This window comes from Pan paniscus, chromosome 16, assembly GCF_029289425.2.
Source record: "Pan paniscus chromosome 16, NHGRI_mPanPan1-v2.0_pri, whole genome shotgun sequence".
In the NCBI taxonomy this organism is placed as follows: domain Eukaryota; kingdom Metazoa; phylum Chordata; class Mammalia; order Primates; family Hominidae; genus Pan; species Pan paniscus.
The window spans coordinates 51417879-51436205 of record NC_073265.2 but is presented as its reverse complement, the minus strand read 5'-3'; the positions used below and the strand labels follow the sequence as shown (position 1 = coordinate 51436205).

Here is an 18327-nt window from a genome sequence, read left to right as displayed (position 1 = left end):
CCTGAAGAAGAGCCCACAACGTGACATTCAGTTGTCTCCTGCTGGGAAGGGCGTGAATGTATTTGTGATTAAATGAGGGAGAGGTGGATTACATTAAATGGGGAGACCTTCAAAATTAGCAATTTCTGCTAATGGAGCAGGGGGTACCAGCATGTGCTGAGCGACCACGATGTGTACTGGATGCATTAAACCTCTCCTGAAGGGTCTGCCCATCTCTTGATGTGTGTACTCCAGAGTGAGAGCATCGTTGTGATGAAACTGCCTTAGCTTAAGGGACCCACCATGAGCAAAGTAATGCCTCCTTCCCCAGGGAAGCTCTCATCCAATGATTATCAATAGGGTATTATAATTACTTGCCCCTCTTCTTGCAGTTTGGGACAGTTCTTCAGAGTGATCTCAGTTCTACAGCTCTTTGGGCACTGGATTGCAGCTCCTCTTTTCCTTCTGCTTCATCCTGCTTTCTTCTCTTCACTCCCCCACATTTGTATTTCCAAGAACATGCTCCTGCAATAACATTCTGATGTGCACATCTCCAACTCAGCGTCTGCTTCCCAGGGAATCCAATCTGTGACAAGCACTAAAATAAACTTAACTTTACTGGTCTGACAAGAGTTTAAGTGCATGATATGTCTTACAGAGACGGTGCAAGTTAAATAATACTTAGTTCTAAGTTCAATAGTTTTACAGATTTCTCCATAATACTGGTGTTGCTACTAATGTAACATTTTCTTTCTAATTTAAATCAAATCTGGCCTGGAGCTCTCACCTGAAGAAGTCAACAAGAAGTGTTCTGTATTTGTTATTCTCCATGTTCTTTCCCCACCATTTGGACTGTACCAAGATCCCAGGCCTGTGATCTGAGAAAAAGTGGGTGGGGAGGTGGATAGGCGCTGCCCGGCCTCAGCGGTCTCATAGGTGGGCATTTCTTGTGGTACTCTTCATGCTGCACCAGCCTGAGACCCTCACTACCACTCTCAGTACTGACGCACTTGGTCCACAGCCTCTCCATGAAGTCACACGTGTCCTCTTTCTTATGGAGTAGGAAAATGAGTACAACCTATTTCCTCTCTTGAAATTCCAGCCTTATTCAGTAATTTCCTTATTTATGATGAGGGTATTTTATTTCTTAAGCAGCAGCTGTTGGCTGTCAGCCAGTGTGGAGCAACCTCAGGAAGGTGACAGCCCTAGCTGAGCTGGCTACTCTTCTATTTCCTCAGGGGAGAAAACAATGATAATATTCTTTATTTCAAAAGCAGAGGTAGAGAAGTGCCCTCTGGTTCCTGTGCTGGGGATAGATGGTTCCATTTTTATGAAGGCTCCTATCTTTTTCCCTGGTTTAGGTCCTGAAGTTGCCCCTGTCCACCCTATATTAAGTTGGGTGGGGAAGCCATTGTTGAAAGAGGGAGCAGAGAAGATGTGATTGAGCCATTGTTATGAGTTGCATTGTGTCTCTCCAAATGACATGTTGAAGACATAATCCTCAGTGCCAGAAGATGTGATGTTATTTGGAAACGGTCTTTGCAGAGGTTATAAGTTAAGATGAGGTCATACTGAAGTAGGGTGGGCCTTTAATCCAATATAACTCATGTCCTTAAAAGAAGAGATCCAGAGATACAGATACAGGAGGGGAGAACATCATGCGACAATGGAGGCAGAGTTTGAAATCCTGCAGCTGTGAGCCAGGAAACGCCAAGGATTGCTAGCAAACCACCAGAAGCTAGAAAGAGGCGAGAAAGGATGCTCCCCTACAGGTTTCAAGGTGGGCATGGCCCTGTCGACACCTTCGTTTTGGAGTCCTGGCTCCACAGTGGTGAGAACATAAAGATCTGTTATTGGAAGCTGCTTGGTTTGTGGTATTCTGCTGCGGCAGCCCTAGGAAATGAATACAGCCATTATCACAAAACGTTTAACTAGTGAAACCAGAAATAGACTTGGTGTTCTGTCTTCTAGTTCAGAAATTGACACAGGCGCTATTCCCAAGGTAGCCAACTTCTAACTGCTTAGGCAGACTGTTTATTTAGATCCTCTTGGTGACAAGCATTATTGTAGCTCTAATAGTTGAGTACCACGAACAAGATTTAGTTGCTGAGAAGTCTGTTTCTAGCTCAGGGAAATTAGTGAAGCTGAAAGAAAAGCTCACAGGGTTCAGGGACCTGGGAAATCTTCATAGGCATGGGTCCAGGAGGGATTTCATTAAAAACCTCTGCGCAGAGAAAGAAGCTCTAGAAAGATTTGAAGATTACCAGGTACTATTCAGTGTCTTGTTTCATGTGGAGGAAACCAAGATCTGGGAAGGTTAAGTGGCTTACCAGGCCCAGCTGGTAAACGGTGGGGCCAGGACGGGGGCCCTAAGCATCCTAAGATGCAGGACAATGTGCTTTTCCCAGCTCTGAACTCCCTTGTTGGCCTGGCGAAGAGTTGCACAAAGTCAGGAAGCCGCTCTGAGGAAGTTCTATACTGACTTCTCAAAAATAATGAGGTAAGCAGAATGAGCTTTGAGGAATGGGCCTGGCAACTTGTTTGAACTGCAGGTAACATCTGAAAAGCAGTGTTAAGATCATGAACGGTTTAGACTTTTGGGTAAGATAATGGCGTTACATCCCAGCTCTGTGGTTATAGGCCAAGTAACTTTAGTAAAACTTACTTTAGTAAAACTTACTTGTTTGTAAAAGGCTTCACTTAGAATAGGTGCCCATTAAGGTTAGTTGTCTTTCTTTCCTTAGTTCTTTTTCAAATTCTCATCTGTGTCCTAAAAATTTAATCTGATATAATAATGAGTATAGTTGTGACACACTATTTCCTTTGTTACTACTACTAAAAAATCGATAAGGTTTACTAAGCAAATCCTAGACACTATATCACAATGGCTTTAAATGGGTTACTAATGACCATAAGCCTAGGATATAGTTATAATTATTAACCTCATTCTATAGATGAAAAACGTAGGCTTAAAAAACTAAGGAACTGGCTGGACACGGTGGCTCATACCTGTAATGTCAGCACTTTGGGAGGCTGAGATGGTCAGATCACTGGAGGTCAGGAGTTCGAGACCAGTTTGGACAACATGGTGAAACCCTGTCTCTACTAAAAATACAAAAAACATTAGCCGGGAGTGGTGGTGGGCACATGTAATACCGGCTACTCAGGAGGCTGAGGCAGGCAGAAGAATTGCTTGAGCCTGGGAGGTGGAGGTTGCAGTGAGCTGAGATCATGCAGCTGCACTCCAGCCTGGGTGACAAAAGGGAGACTCTATCTCAAAAAAAAAAAAAAAAAAGAACAAACAAAAAACCCCCCAAAAAACAAAAAACCCAAAAACTAAGGAACTTGATGAAGCTCACATAGCTAGATAGGGGTGGAGCTGGAACAGGAACCTAGGCAGCCTGTGTTTTCTGTGACAAATATGAAAAATAAGAGCAACATTTAGTCCCCAGACTCCACCATGAAATGAGAACAGTCGTGTTGCAAGGCAGGAAGCTATAGTTTGTTTAATTCTTCGCAATTACCAAAGGTGGCGGTTTGTCAATTTACAACATCGTTGGTATGTACGTAAACTTAAATGACTTAGAGTTAGTTCTGCCTTTTAAATATGAATCAGCAAGCCAAGTGTAGCCAAGATAGGAAAATTAAGTATTCTGATTAATATTTGAAATATTGGACTATTTTCTAGCAACACCATCTATTGTACTCAAATCCATGACCAAATAGACTAGAGTCTATATATCCATATGGTTTTTGAATTTTTGAAATAACATCCCTACCTCATGATTGTCCAGACTACTTGAACACCTCCCAAAATGAGCATACCACCTCTTACAGAAGCTCTTTTCATCTTTAGAGAACACTGAAAATTCTCTCCAGTAGTGGTTTAAAGATCTAAATGTAAAAAAAGCAAAACTTTCAAAGTATCAGAATACCAGTGCTCCTCAATTCGTGATAGGGTTACATCCCAATAAACCCATCCTAAATTGAAAATATTGTAAGTCCAAAATGCATTTAGTAACCTAACCTACCAAACATCATAGCCCAGCCTAGCCTACCTTAAACATGCTCAGAACATACACATTAGCCTGAAGTTGGGCAAAGTCATCTAACACAAAGCCTATTTTGTAATAATGTGTTGAATATTTCATGTAATTTATTGAATATTATACTGAAAGTGAAAGACAGAATGGTCATATGGGTACTTGAATTATGGTTTCCACTGGATGCATATTACTTTTGTACCATCATAAAATCAAAAGATCGTTGAGCAGAACCATCATAAATCAGGAACTGTCTGTATAGAAAAAATACCTTTATTACTACACAGAAAAAAATCTTTATTATTTCAGGGGAAAAGATTATTTTTGAAGCAAAATTACAAAGGAAAAGATTGAGACATCTGATTACATTAAAATTAAAAACTTTTATTTCTCCAAAGACTTCATAAAAATACAAAAAGCAAGACACAAACAGTTACATGGCCCACCCTAATGATTTCATTTAACCTTAAATACCTCTTTAAAGACCTGATCTCCAAATATGGTTACATCCTGAGGTACTTCAGTTCAGGACTTCAACATATGAATAGGTGGGGACACAGTTCAACACATAACACTCACCATAGTAGCGGTATTTAATAAACATCTGGGCTGGGTGCAGTGGCTCACACCTCTAATCCCAGTACTTTGGGAGGCCGAGGTGGGTGGATTGCTTGAGCTCAGGAGTACCAGACCAGCCTGGGCAACATGGTGAAACCCTGACTCTACAAAAAATACAAAAATTAGCCAGGCCTGGTGGCACGTATCTGTGGTCCTAGCTACTCAGATGGACAGTTTCAACAACAAACATCTATTTCTCACAGTTTGGGGATAGAAAGTACAAGATCAAGGCATTGGCAGATTCAGTGTCTGCTGAGGGCTCCCCTCTAGCTGTGTCCTCGCATGGTGGAAAGGTGTGAGGGCTCTCTGAGGACTCTTTTATAAAGGCTCTAATCCCATTCATGAGGGCTCATAACCTAATCACCTCACCCATTTCTTAATACTATCACATTGGGGGTTAGGATTTCAACATAGGAATTTGGTGGTGGAGACATACACATTCAGTCCATAACTCTCAGATAATAATAGTATAGTTGAGGATGTGAAGCCATAGGAAATCTTATATATTGATGACGAGGAAACTGATTTTGCATTAAAATTGAAGATGCAAATATCCTATTACCAGCTATTATATTCCTAGAGATGTACTCTAGATAACTTTTGCATAGATGATTAAGAAGACAGGTACACAAATGATCATACCAGCATTGGAAGAATCAGAAACAATCAAAATACCTGTCAGCGAGAAAACAGAGTACATTAAATGATGGAATACTGTAAGTCAGTGAAAGCGAATGAACTAGCGCTATACATGTAACATAAGTGAATCTCATGAACAGAATGCAGACTGTTGCTACAGTCTTCTAGATAATGATTTCCCATGACTGTATTTTGTTCCGTAAAGGGACACGGCCATTCCCACACTGCTAAACATTCAGACTGGTTCTTCCATGGCCTTCCAAGGCTAGTGGACCATGAGGCTCCTTTAGGACTTCTCACCATTCCAAGCCTTTCCACTAGAGACTCTTTAACTGCCTTTACACCTTACCCTTCCCACCCTCGGGGTATAGGTGTTGACATATGTCAATTTGTGACCTCATTCAAGGTTTGTCATTCAGTTAATTGCATGTCTTTTCCATTTTCATCATATCAGTTTCCAGCAGCTGATAAATTCCCTGGGTCCTTGTTATGTAAACAACCCCAATCCTTTTTTTGGAAGTATGTATAACATAAAGAGAACAACTATACTTCCTGGGGGGACAAGGATTCTGTCTACAAATGGCACAGCACTACTGTGCATAACACATGCTTTCCTGCTTATGACAATGTCATGCTTTAATATATGAGGTACTGGTATAATCAATAAGGTGTGTAAGTTTCAACTCAAGGCCTTGGAACAAGGGTCTCTTTCTCTATTATCTAGCTACCTAGAGAGGAGCTGGGTTCAGGAGAAATGGCTTTGAGAGAGGCACTGTAGGGAAGGGGTTATAAGCACACAGGACCATGAGCCAGATGGATCTGGATTTGAGTTCCAGCCCTGCTTTTACTGTATGTGAGATTTATGACAAGTTTTATTCTTGTTTTTTTCCCTTTGTGAGCCTGTTTCTGCATCTCTACCTTCTTTATAGGGTTGATTAGATAAGATAAAGTATATGAAGCATTTAACATGACTTCCACCTACTACATAGTCAGTAAACATTAATGTTATTAAAGAGATCATTTCTTTAAAATAACAATTTCAAGGTTTGAATACAAGATGATAGTGGCCTTTATGTGGTTATGAGGCACAAAACAGTGAAACAATTGGAGCGATCGAAGTTTCCATTGAGGAGCTGTTTTTTATTTTCTCCCAGTGTGATTTAAGAATATGGAAGGAAGCCAGGCCTCCAACTGTGGGTTCCAGCCTCTAGCTGTGGTTGAATAAGTGACCATCTGAAAAGGATCCCTGGGTAAGTAATTTAATTTCCCTGTATCTTACTTTCTCTTCTATAGAATATTGATTCATGGGAAGATAACAGTTTTGGAAAACCCTCTAGATAGGGATTGTGTTAATAGCCATGTTTGTGTTGCTCTGTAAACATGGACGTGCTGGGAGTGCAATCACTCAAATCCCATGTCCTGCTTTCAGCATCTTTCACCCACCGATATGATGTCTGAGTGTTCATTGTCACCAAGGCCATTTTCACTGAGGTTTCATTTGAAACGAGCAGCATCTACTGCAGGACATAATGCAGGTGTGCTCCACTTTAGAGAGACCCTTTGCCCATGAATCAGCACATTGGCCTGATGAATCACAGGGAAATGATCCTGTCAGACACCCCTCGGGATGTTTGTGCCTGAAAATCTGGCTTTAGCAGGAATGGCTACTGCTCCCTGGCCCCAGTGGCTGCATATTGATCGATACTTGCCCCATTAAAAAAGCATACAAGTGTCCCTCAGTGTCTGAGGGGGATTGGTTCCAAGGTCCCTCAAGATACCCAAATCCTCAGATGTTCAAGTTCCTTATATAAAAAGGCATAGTATTTGCACGTAACCTATGAATATCCTCTCATATACTTTGTCATCTCTAGATTACTTATAACACCTACTACAATGTAAATGCTATGTGAATAGTTATTTTATTGCTTCATTTCTTTTGTATTATTATTTTTTCCAAATATTTTCCATCCGTGGTTGGTTGAATGGGGGATGCAGAACCCGTGGGTCAATTAAGCAGTAAAGTATTATTAGCCCAGAGAAACACTTACTCTTTTCACCTTTAAGGATTTAAAAATAGTGGGGCTTATTCCAAAGCAAGTATAGTGGAAAATACTACTTAACAGTAGACTGAGATGCTGTAAGAATTAACATTCTGGGTGTAAAGGGTGATACAAATCACACAGTAGACTCTGCATTATATTGAACTGAATGAATAGATGGAGGAAGGATGGAAGAACAGAAAAAAGGAAGAAAGGAAAGAAGGAATGAATTAGAAGAAATTAGCCAAAAAGCTAGGACTTAGGCTATGATCATAGCTTGAATGACCCTAGACAAGTCCCTCAGTTTCTCATCTGGGAAACAGAAACAATGTCTTCCTTATTGGTTTTCTGTGAGAAAGAAATCAAATTACGTAGAGAGATATGTGGTTGATAGCACCTGACAGTCATGAGACCTGCAGATCAGTATCAATTCAATACAATTCATCAAATATTTACTAAGCCCTTACTATTTGCCTGGCATTGTATCCTGGGTGCTAGAATTACGTAGAGACGAATAAGACAGCCAGGCTTGTAGCCTGGATAAGGCAACCGGGATGGAGGCAATCCCAGTTCTTGATCTTAGGACTTATTTTTCATTTATTCATAATAGACTCCCGAAATCCCCCTCTGGTTGAGCTGCCCCAGTCCTTGCCCACTGAAAACCCACAAGGCTATTAGGGGGAGACAAAACTGTAAACCGAAAATTCCAAAGCAGCATGCGAACTGCAACAATGGTGGCCCCTAGATGTAGGAAGGAAATGAGGAGGGACTGAGGAACTGGAGCAGGGGAGTTCCGCGGCGGCTGGGTGGGTGAAGGCACCTGAAAGGGACGATGCGTGGGCTGAATTACAGAAAATAAACAGGAATTCCTATATAAAGAAAAAGCAGAGAAAAGGCATTTCAGATCACAGGAAGCATCACATGCAAAGCCAAAGAAACAGGAAATTGCTAGTTCCAGCTTCTGCCATTAACTGGCTCTTTTTAACCTTTCTGGAATTTCCTCAGGTCCCTCTGGGATTTCAGTCTTCTCATCTCAGAAAATGAAGGTCGGGGGTGGAAAGAAGGAATCTATATTTCGGGAAGATGCTTTCTAACTGGATACCTCCGTGCTAGAGCAAAAAGAAAAGGGGTAGTTTTAAAAACGTCAAGTGTTATTTTAGGGCAGGAGCCAGAAGCCCCATGTTTTGTAACTATCAAGATGACAGGCAGAGCCTGCAGCCATTCAGAAGCTTTCTCCACTTGATCTTAGCCAAAAGACCAAGAAGCGATCAGAAATTTTCTCAACGATTAATTTACCCACTTCACCAGTACTTAGGGCATGGACTGAGCCAGGGCCTCTGCTATCAAAAAGAACACAGTCTAGCAGAGGGAGACAGACAGTAAATAAGTATATAAATAACTGGAAACCATATTGGTCTGCACGCTGCGAGTGCGTGGGGACAGGAAAACAGAAGCTCCCAGGACGTGCAGGTCACGTCCAGGTTACATGCAGGGTGAGTGACGGTTTATCTCCTAGCCAAATTAACTTCCTGTTTCCTCGTCCAGCCTCACCTTCTACAAGAAGCCGAAAACATTTTCAGCCGCCAATTTTTCCTTGGCAGGACGACAGGGTGCCCTCTCTTCACCTGCAACCTTTCCCAGGCCTTGCCTGGGGCTCCACGCACTCACTGCAAACGCAGGTCCCAGAGCTGACCACAAGGTGCCTGCTCCCGCGACAGCTTCGCGCAGACCTGAGCGCCCAGTGCATGCAGACCTCCCGGCGTCGTGGGAGAGGGTGGCGGGAAGGCGGGCTGTGCAGCACCTCCGGGTTGGGCCGCTGGCGCCTGGGCGGGACTCAGCCTACGGTATAAGAGGGGAGCGCCACTCTCCTGGCCGCAGTACTGAAGGTGGCGCCTCGGCAGCGGGCTAGAGGCCACTGGCACTGAGCTTGCAACCAGATCCAGAGACACTGAAGAAGAGAGAAAGGTCTGAAGCGGGGCTGATTTGTTGTGGGTGCAGGAGAGGAAGGCTGGAACTGGTCTGGGGTCTTAAACACGTGGGGGACATTTACAGGGTCTGGGGGAGGGATCCAGCCGCGTCGAGGGGCTGCAGCAGCTCCAGGCGCCCAAACTCAGCAGCTTCTCTCCCCCGCAGGCGCACCTCTTCCCGCCACTCCTAGCCCCAGCCTCCAAGGATGCGGCTCCTCGAGAAACTCTGCTCCTCGGCCGCAGGCAGCTCCGCGCCGAAGCCCGCCTTCGCCAAAGTGCTCACTCCAAATCGCATCCCCGAATTCTGCATCCCGCCGCGGCTGCCGGCCCCTTGCACGCTCGAGTCTCCAATCCGGGCCGCCGCCGTGCCCCGGCGCTGCGCCGCTGAAAGCGACCTGTGGCCCCGCGCGGCAGACGAGGACGCCGGCCGCACGGACTGGGACCCGCGCTCGCAGGCAGCGCTGTCACTGCCGCACCTGCCCCGTGTGCGCACCGCCTACGGCTTCTGCGCGCTGCTCGAGAGCCCGCACACGCGCCGCAAGGAGTCGCTCCTGCTCGGGGGCCCGCCCGCGCCCCGGCCCCGGGCCCACAGCTACGGCGGCGGCGGAGGCCCGGACGCCCCCCTGGGGACCCTGTGCAGCCCGCGAGGTCCGGGCCCGGCCACCCCCGCGGCCCCCGGCGGTCCCCGCCTGCCCCAGGACGCGCTCGCTCCGCGGCCCCGCGGCTGCCGCCTCCTGCGCGTCCCCGACGGGCTGCTGAGCCGCGCGCTGCGGGCTGGGAGGAGTCGCCGCCTGGCCCGCGTCCGCTCCGTCTCCAGCGGGAAGGAGGACGAGGAGCGCCGCGCGGGCTCCGAGTCCCCGGCCCGGGCCCCATCCTCGAGCCCGCTGTCATCCAGGGCCCCGCTTCCTGAGCGCCTGGAGGCCGAGGGCACCGTGGCTCTGGGCCGCGCCGGCGACGCCCTGCGCCTGGCTGCTGAGTACTGTCCGGGAACCGGGCGTCTCCGCCTCCGGCTGCTCCGCGCGGAGAGCCTGGTCGGAGGCGCCCCCGGGCCCCGCGCCGTCCGCTGTCGCCTCAGCCTCGTCCTGCGGCCGCCGGGCACTGCGCGTTGGCAATGCAGCGCTGTGGTGGGGCGCAGCCGCAAGGCCTCCTTTGACCAGGACTTTTGCTTCGACGGCCTCTCGGAAGACGAGGTGCGCCGCCTGGCCGTTCGCGTCAAGGCCCGGGATGAGGGTCGCGGCCGGGATCGGGGCCGCCTGCTGGGCCAGGGTGAGCTGTCCCTGGGCGCCCTCCTGCTGCTCTGAGGGCCCAGCCCTCCCCGGGGCGCTCTGCCCTGGAGACTCCGGACACTGACAGCCGCGTGGTACAGAATAAACGTTATTTATTTTTTTATTTATGATATTGTTTTATTGACGTTTTACTTCCTCACCATCCACGTTTGTCATCGTTTATTGGTAAAGAAGAAAAAGACAATGACTCCCTGTTCTGTTCACAGGACCCCCGTACCTCTTTCCAGACCATTTTTGCATTCCAAGGAAAAATGGGTTGGCTTGGGACTGGGAGAGAAAGGAAGTACACCCATCTGCATTGTTTTTAATTCCTTCCGGTTTTCTATCAATGTTAACAGTTTTTTTTTAATAAAGCAAGTTATTCATTCAGAGTCATGCCCAACGTTACGATTCATATACACAGCTTTACATATTGATGCGGCATAGGTAATATCCTAATTTGTGTGTGCGCACGCGCACACATCAGAGTGAGACACTTCTATTATAAGGATGTATATACCCTGGTGGGAAGAAAATTTTTTTGTAGAAAGGTTTCTTTTGGAAGTGAATTTTTCAAAAATTGTTGAGGAAAACAAGGGAAGTGGAGGACCTTCCAATAGATGGGTTATGTAGGGAATAGCTATTCCTGGGGTCTCTCTCTTCCTTACCTAGGAAATCTTAGAAATCTTTCTTGCCTCTGTAAACAAGATGATACTTTTTGTGGCATTTTCTCACCTAGCTATGTATCTAATTACACACTAATTAGCTTTGCGGTAGGATTTCCTAGATGAGTTAAAAAGTAAGTAGTCAGTTTCTTGAACACTGGGTTCTAGAGAGTGTTTTTAAAAATCCAATTGATTTTCATTTGTTAATTCAACAAATAAACCTAAGTCCACTGTAAACTGATTATACCCAAGAGAATTTGCCCTGGGTCACGGGAATCTACCATGTAGTGGAAAGCACAATGGAGTTGGAGACAAATAGAGAGTTCAATTTTTTTTCTGCCACTTTTCTGGACTGGGGCAAATCAGTTACTCTCCCTGAGCCTCATTTTCTCCATCAGTGAAAAGGGTGTAATATCTACCTCACAGGGTTTTGTGAAGATATGCCTTAATATCCAAATAACCCTTGAATACATGTGAAATATGATAGCAAACCTGAAATGCTTGCACTGTACTGTTGAATGGTGCTCAATAATGTTGCAGAGAATGAACTCCTTCAGGTCTTCTTTCTTTCCAGTTGTTTCTCCCTGCTCCTGGAGTGGAGCTTGGAAAAGGTAGGGCTACCTGAGACTGAGGACTTAGAAGAGCCAGGAGTGGGAATGTAGAACCCTTCAGTATCCCCATGGTAAATTTCCCCATAAGCAACAGTTTGCCCTCATTCTACATCAGAAATTCCTTCTGCATTGTTGTTATAATAATGAAGTCTGGGTACAAATTTGATCAGACTAAATAAAAATCCTGGATTTTAAATATTATTTCAAAGTGAACAAATTAGCCTTTAAAAATAATCTCATCAAACTACTTTTGATATTGAGAAACCATCACAGAGATGACTTGCCCAAAGCTATACAGCTAATGTGCATAGCTGAATTCAAACAAGAACCAAGTGTTCTGACTTCTCCAGAAGACTGACCCACCCTTGTGGGTCAGAGGAGGTGAGGCCAGTGCGTTGGAGGGAAGTATTCCAAGAAGAGGCTGTTCAACCTATGTATTCATTTATTTATTTAGTAGAAATGGAATTAGCTTCATTCTGTAGACTTCAGAGAACATAATGAAGATGACATATACATAAAGGCTTATTCCTTTTCGGAGGGCTCAATTTAACAAAAATGAAACTTCATGTAAAACATTGACTTCTTAAAGTAGGTAAAGAATCTGGAATGAGCACTTGATGAAATACATTTGCTTGTGACTGATTATATATTTATATAAATTTATATATTTATATAAATATAAAAATATAATGTCAAGATCACTGAAATCTGAGAGTGACATCAGCAAGATGGCTGACTAGAAGTGGCATACAGTATTTCTCCTGTGCTGGGCTTATTTCATTTAACATCATTTTCACTAGGTTCATCCACCTTGTTGCAAATGATAGGATTTCATTTTTTATGGCTGAATAGTAATCCATTGTGTATAAATACTAAATTATTTGATCCATTCATTCCTTGATAGACACAAGTTGATTCCATATCTTAGCTAGTGTGAATAGTGCACCAATTAAGATAAGAGTAAAGATATCTTTTCAACATACTGATTTCCTTTCCTTTGAATATATACCCACTAGTGAAATTGCTGGAGCCTGTGGTAGTTCTATTTTCAAATTTTTGAAAAATGTTTGTCATCTTCATAATGGGTGTATTAATTTACATTCCCACCAACAGTGTTTAAGAGTTCTGCCCTCTACATTGTTGCTAGGATTTGTTTTTTGTTTTTGTCTTTTTGATGAAAGCCACATTAGCTGAGGTGAGGTGGTACTTTATTGTGATTTCAATTTTCACTTTCCTGATTAGTAATGCTGAGCACTTTTTTATCTACCTGTTGGCTGTTTGTATGACTTCTTTTGTCCATTTTAAAATCAGATTATTTGGATTTTTAAATTTGTTTGTTTGCTATTGAGTTGTCTGAATTTATTATGTATTCTGGATATTAACCCCTTGCCTGATGCATAGCTTTCAAAATTTTCTCCCATTCTGTAGGTTGTCTCTTCATTCTGTTGATTGTTTCCTTTGCTGTGCAGAAGCTTTTTAGTGTGATGTAATTTCATTTGTCTATCTTTTCTTTTGTTGCCTAGGTTTTTGAGGTCCTATCTAAATAATTCTTGCCCAGACCAATGTCATGAAGTTTTTCCCTTATGTTTTCTTCTTGTAGTTTCACAGTTTGAGATCTTACATTTAAGTTAGTAATCCATTTTGAGTTTAATTTTTGTATGTGGTGAAAGATAGGGGTCTAGTTTCATTCTTCTGCATGTTCATATCCAGTTTTCCTAGCACCATTTATTAAAGACACTGTCCTTTCCCAATGTGTCTTCTTGGCACCTTCATTGAAAATCAGTTGTAAATGTTTGGATCTATTTATCGATTGCCTGTTCTGCTCCATTGGTCTATGTGTCGGGTTTTTATGCCAATACTATGATGTTTCGGTTGTTACAACTTTGTAGTGTATTTTGAAGTCATGTAGTGTGATTCCTTCAGCTTTATCCTGTTGCCTTAAAATTGCTCTGGCTATTCAGGGTCTTCTGCGGTTCTACACAAATATAAGGATTTTTTTTCCATTTCTGTGGAGAATGTCATTGGTATCTTGATAGGGATTGCATTGAATCTGTAGATTGCTTTGGACAGTGTGGGCATTTTAACAATATTAATTCTTCCAATCCATGAACACAGGATATGTTTTCATTTCTTTGTGTCCTTTTCAATTTCTTTCATCAATGTTTTATAGTTTTCATTGTGGAGATCTTTTACCTCCTTGGTTGAATTTATTCTGAGGTTTTCAAGCATCATATAAGTTCTCACTCATAAGTGGGAGCTAAGCTATGAGGACGCAAAGGCGTAAAAATGATACAATGGACTTTGGGGGACTCGGAGCTGGGTGAGGAATAAAAGACTACACATTGGGTACAGTGTATACTGCTCGGGTGATGGGTGCACCAAAATCTTAGAAATCACCACTAAATAATTTATTCATGTAAGGAAACACCGCCTGTTCCCCAGAAACCTATTGAAATAAAAAAATTATTCAGAGTTTTTTAATTTTATTTTTTGTAGCTATCATAAAAGGGATAGTTTACTTGTTTATTGATTTGCATATGTTGAACTGTCCTTGTGTCTCTGGGATGAATCCCACTTTATCATGGTGAAGGATCTTTTCACTATGCTGTTGAATTCAGTTTACTAGTAATTTGTTGAAGACTTTTGTATTTGTGTTCTTCAGGGATATTGGCCTATAGTTTTCTTTTTTGTTGTATTTTTTTTTCTAATTTTGATGTCAGGGTAATTCTGGCCTCAAAGAATGAGTTTGGAAGAATTCCGTCCCCTTCCATTTTGTGAGAATAGCTTGAGAAGAAATGGTTAGTTCTTCTTTAAATGTTTGGTAAAATTCAGCAGTGAATCCGTTAGGTCCTCAGCTTTTTTTTTTGATGGGAGACATTTTATTACTGATTCAATCTTATTACTCATCATTGGTCTGATTAGGTTTTCTATTTCTTCATGATTCAGTCTTAGTAGGTTGCATGTGTCCAGGAGTTAATTCATTTCTTCTAGGTTTTCCAATTCATTAACATATCGTCATTCATAATAGTCTCTTATGATCCTTTGTGTTTCTGTGGTATGAGTTGTAATGTCTTCTTTTTTATCTCTGATTTTATTTATTTGAGTCATGTATCTTTTTTTTTCATAGTATCTTAGTCCATTTTTTGTTGCTATAACAGAAAACCACATGCTAGTTAATTTATTTACAAAAGAAATTTATTTCTGACATTTCTGGAAGCCAAGAAGTTCAAGATCAAGTAGCTCTATCTGATTAGGGTTTTCTTGTTGCATCATAACATGGTGGAGGGTATCACATGGCAAGAGGACTAGAACATGCTAGGTTATGTTCCTCTTTCTCTTCTTACAGAGCCAATAATCTTATTATGGGGCCCCACCCTGATGACCTCATCTAATCTTAATTACCTCCCAAATAGCCCATCAAGTATGAATTTAGGGGTAAATTTTCAAACACATGAAATTTGGGGGACACATTCAAACCATAGTAGTTAGTCTAGTTACATGTTCATCAATTTTTATCTTTTCAAAAAACCAACTCTTTGTTTTATTGATCTTTTGTGTTGATTTTTTTGTCTCTATTTCACTTATTTCTGCCTGATTTTTATTATTTCCTTTATTCGACTAATTTGGGGTTTCGGTTGTTCTCATTTTTCTAGTTCCTTGAGGTGCAATGTTAGAGTAGTTTTTTTTGTTTTGTGATCTTTCCACCTTTTAGACGTAGGTATTTATTGCTATAAACTTGCCTCTTAGAACTGCTTTTGTTGTATGTATAGGTTTTGAAAAGCTGTGTTTTCATTTCGCTTTATCAGAATAATTTTTAAAATTTTCTTTTTAATTTCTTCATTGATCCATTAGTCATTCAGGAGCATGGTTGTTTGATTTTCATGTATTTGTACAGTTTTCAAAGTTCCTTCTGTTGATTTCTAGTTTTATTCCATTGTGGTCAGAAAAGATACTTAATATAATTTTGATTTTTAAAAAATCACCAAGACTTTTTTTGTGGTTTCATATATGATCTATCTTAGATGTTCCATGTGCTGTTGAGAAGAATATGTATTCTACAGCTGTTGGATGGAATGTTCTGTAACTGCCTGTTAGGTCCATTTGCTCTACAGTGCCATTTAACTGTGATGTTTCTTGGTTGATTTTTTGTCTCAGTGGTCTGTCAAATGCTACAAATGTGTTGTTGAAGTCCCCTATTATTATTGTATTTCAGCCTATGTCTCATTTTAGGTCTATTAATTTTTGCTTTATATATTTAGGTGCTCCGTTGTTGGATACATATATATATTTATATTAATAAATTTATTTATTTACAATTATCATATCCTCTTACAATATTGACTGCTTTATCATTGTATAATGGGCTTCTTTGTCTTTTTTTATACTTTTTGACTTTCTTTTACTTGGTATAACTGTAGCTACTCCTGCTGTTTGTTATTTTCCGTTTGCATAGAATATCTTTATGTCTTTCACTTTCAGTCTGTCTTTACAGGTGAAGTGAGTCTCTTGTAAGCAGCATATAGTTGGGTCTTGTTGTTTTAAATCCTTTTAGCCATTCTATGTCTTTTATTTGATAATTTAATTCATTTACATTCAAGGTTATTATTGATAGGTAGGGACTTACTAATGCCATTTTGTTACTTGTTTTCTAGTTGTTTTGTAGATCCCTTCTTTCTTTTTTTCTCTCTTACTGTCTTCCTTTGTGGTGAAATGATTTTTCTCTAGTAGTATGTTTCCTGCTTTTCATTTTTAGTATATGTATTATAAGATTTTGCTTTGTGGCTACCATGAGGTTTACAAAAAACATCCTGTAGTTAAAACAAATTATTTTAAACTGGTAACAACTTAGCTTTCATTGCAAAGAAAAGAAACAAATAAAACTGTACACTTTAACTCCTTTCCCTGCCCACATTTAAATTTTTTGATGCCACAATTTAAATTTTTATATTCTCGATCTCTGAATAAATTACTGTAGTTATAATTATCTTTAATGGTTTTTGTCTTTTAATCTTCATACTAAAGATATACGTGGTTTATATACTATGATTACGATATGAGAGTATTCTGAATTTGTCTGTGTGCTTACTTTTGTCAGTGAGTTTTGTGGCTTCATATGTTTTCTTGTTACATGTTAGCATCCTTTTCCTTCAGTATGATGAACTCCCTTCAGCATTCCTTGTGAGACAGGATCATTCTATCCTGAGGCAGGCCACACTTAGAGACCTAGGATGTTGGCCAGTAACCACCAGGAACTACTCCATAATTTCTCTTTGAGGTCCAGGCTGATGAGAAGGCCTTGCTTTTAAAAGCATACCCATAAGACTAAGGAAGAATGTCTGTATGTGTTTTAATGGCCAGCTTGGGTTGCAATCCCAATCCTGAACCAATTCCTGCAAGAGGAAGGATTTTAGCTTTAGGATTATTGAGCCTATCTGAGTAGCTGAGTGTGAGGTCAGCTCCTGATGAGGCAAATGCTTCTTCCTTTTAGGAAGTAAGAAAGAAGAGTTGAGGTTGCTTATTAGGTAAATGTTTGAGATGATGGCTATGCTAATTAACCTGATATAATAACTATACATTTTATGTATCAAAACATCACCAGGTACCCCATAAATATGTACAGTTATGTGTCATTTTAAAGATAAAATAAAATAAACAAAAAGATATATTAATTGATTGTAATTTATGGACCTTACTTGAACCCCAAATCAAGCAAACTATAAATAAATAAATAAATAAATAAATAAATAAATAAATAATATATAGTTATATTTATCAGACAATTGGAAACTTGAATGCTGAATACAGATTGGATATTAATGAATTATTGATAACTAAACTAGGGTATGGTAATGGCATTAGAAATATGTTTTTAAAAAATGCCTTTGTCCTTTAGATATGTATCTATAGAGAAATATTTATGGGAAAAAATATTTAAGTCTGTAGTGGGTACTATGGTATGCCTCCCACATCTACTCACTCCCCTCCCAGGACTGAAGTACTCACTCCTGTAGCTACTGAGAGGTTTGGCTATTGACAGCTCGTAGCTCAGATGCTCAGATCCCCTCTGGAAATTGTTCTCTGAGCAATCCTGCTTCTTTCACTTCCCCACAGGCATTGATCCCAAGAGAAACACCCAATAAATGTCCTGCATACAAAAAAGGAAAGAGAGAGAGAGAGAGAGAGAGAGAGAGAAAAGGAAAAGAAAAGAAAGAGAAAGGCCAGAAAGACAAATCTATACTCTGCATGGCCTTTGAAATGCTTAATTTCTTTGAACTAAGGTTTTGTCTTTTCTAAAATATTGGGCATGAAGATGAGAAGGGTTAAATGAGATTGTTGTGTTTATTCATAGCAAATTCATAGTAATAGGTAAACAGCTTTTCATTTTCAAATGTAATTTGAACACCTCCTCTTTAGCTCATGTAAATGATTGTAATTTTGCAGCATGGCTTTATGCACATCTCTAGTTCTGGTCTTCAGTCTGTACAAAGGGTAGTCTACTGG

General features: G+C 41.3%; 1 protein-coding gene across 1 annotated transcript; it reads left to right on the top strand.

The window, feature by feature from the left end:
• The first annotated feature begins 4335 nt into the window (after positions 1 to 4335).
• Positions 4336 to 10942, top strand: C2CD4B (C2 calcium dependent domain containing 4B). The gene is made up of 2 exons (XM_034938872.3): positions 4336 to 9283; positions 9452 to 10942. The coding sequence occupies exon 2, from the start codon at positions 9492 to 9494 to the stop codon at positions 10584 to 10586; it is 1095 nt and encodes a 364-aa protein (XP_034794763.1). The 5' UTR covers positions 4336 to 9283; positions 9452 to 9491; the 3' UTR covers positions 10587 to 10942.
• Positions 10943 to 18327: the final 7385 nt, after the last annotated feature.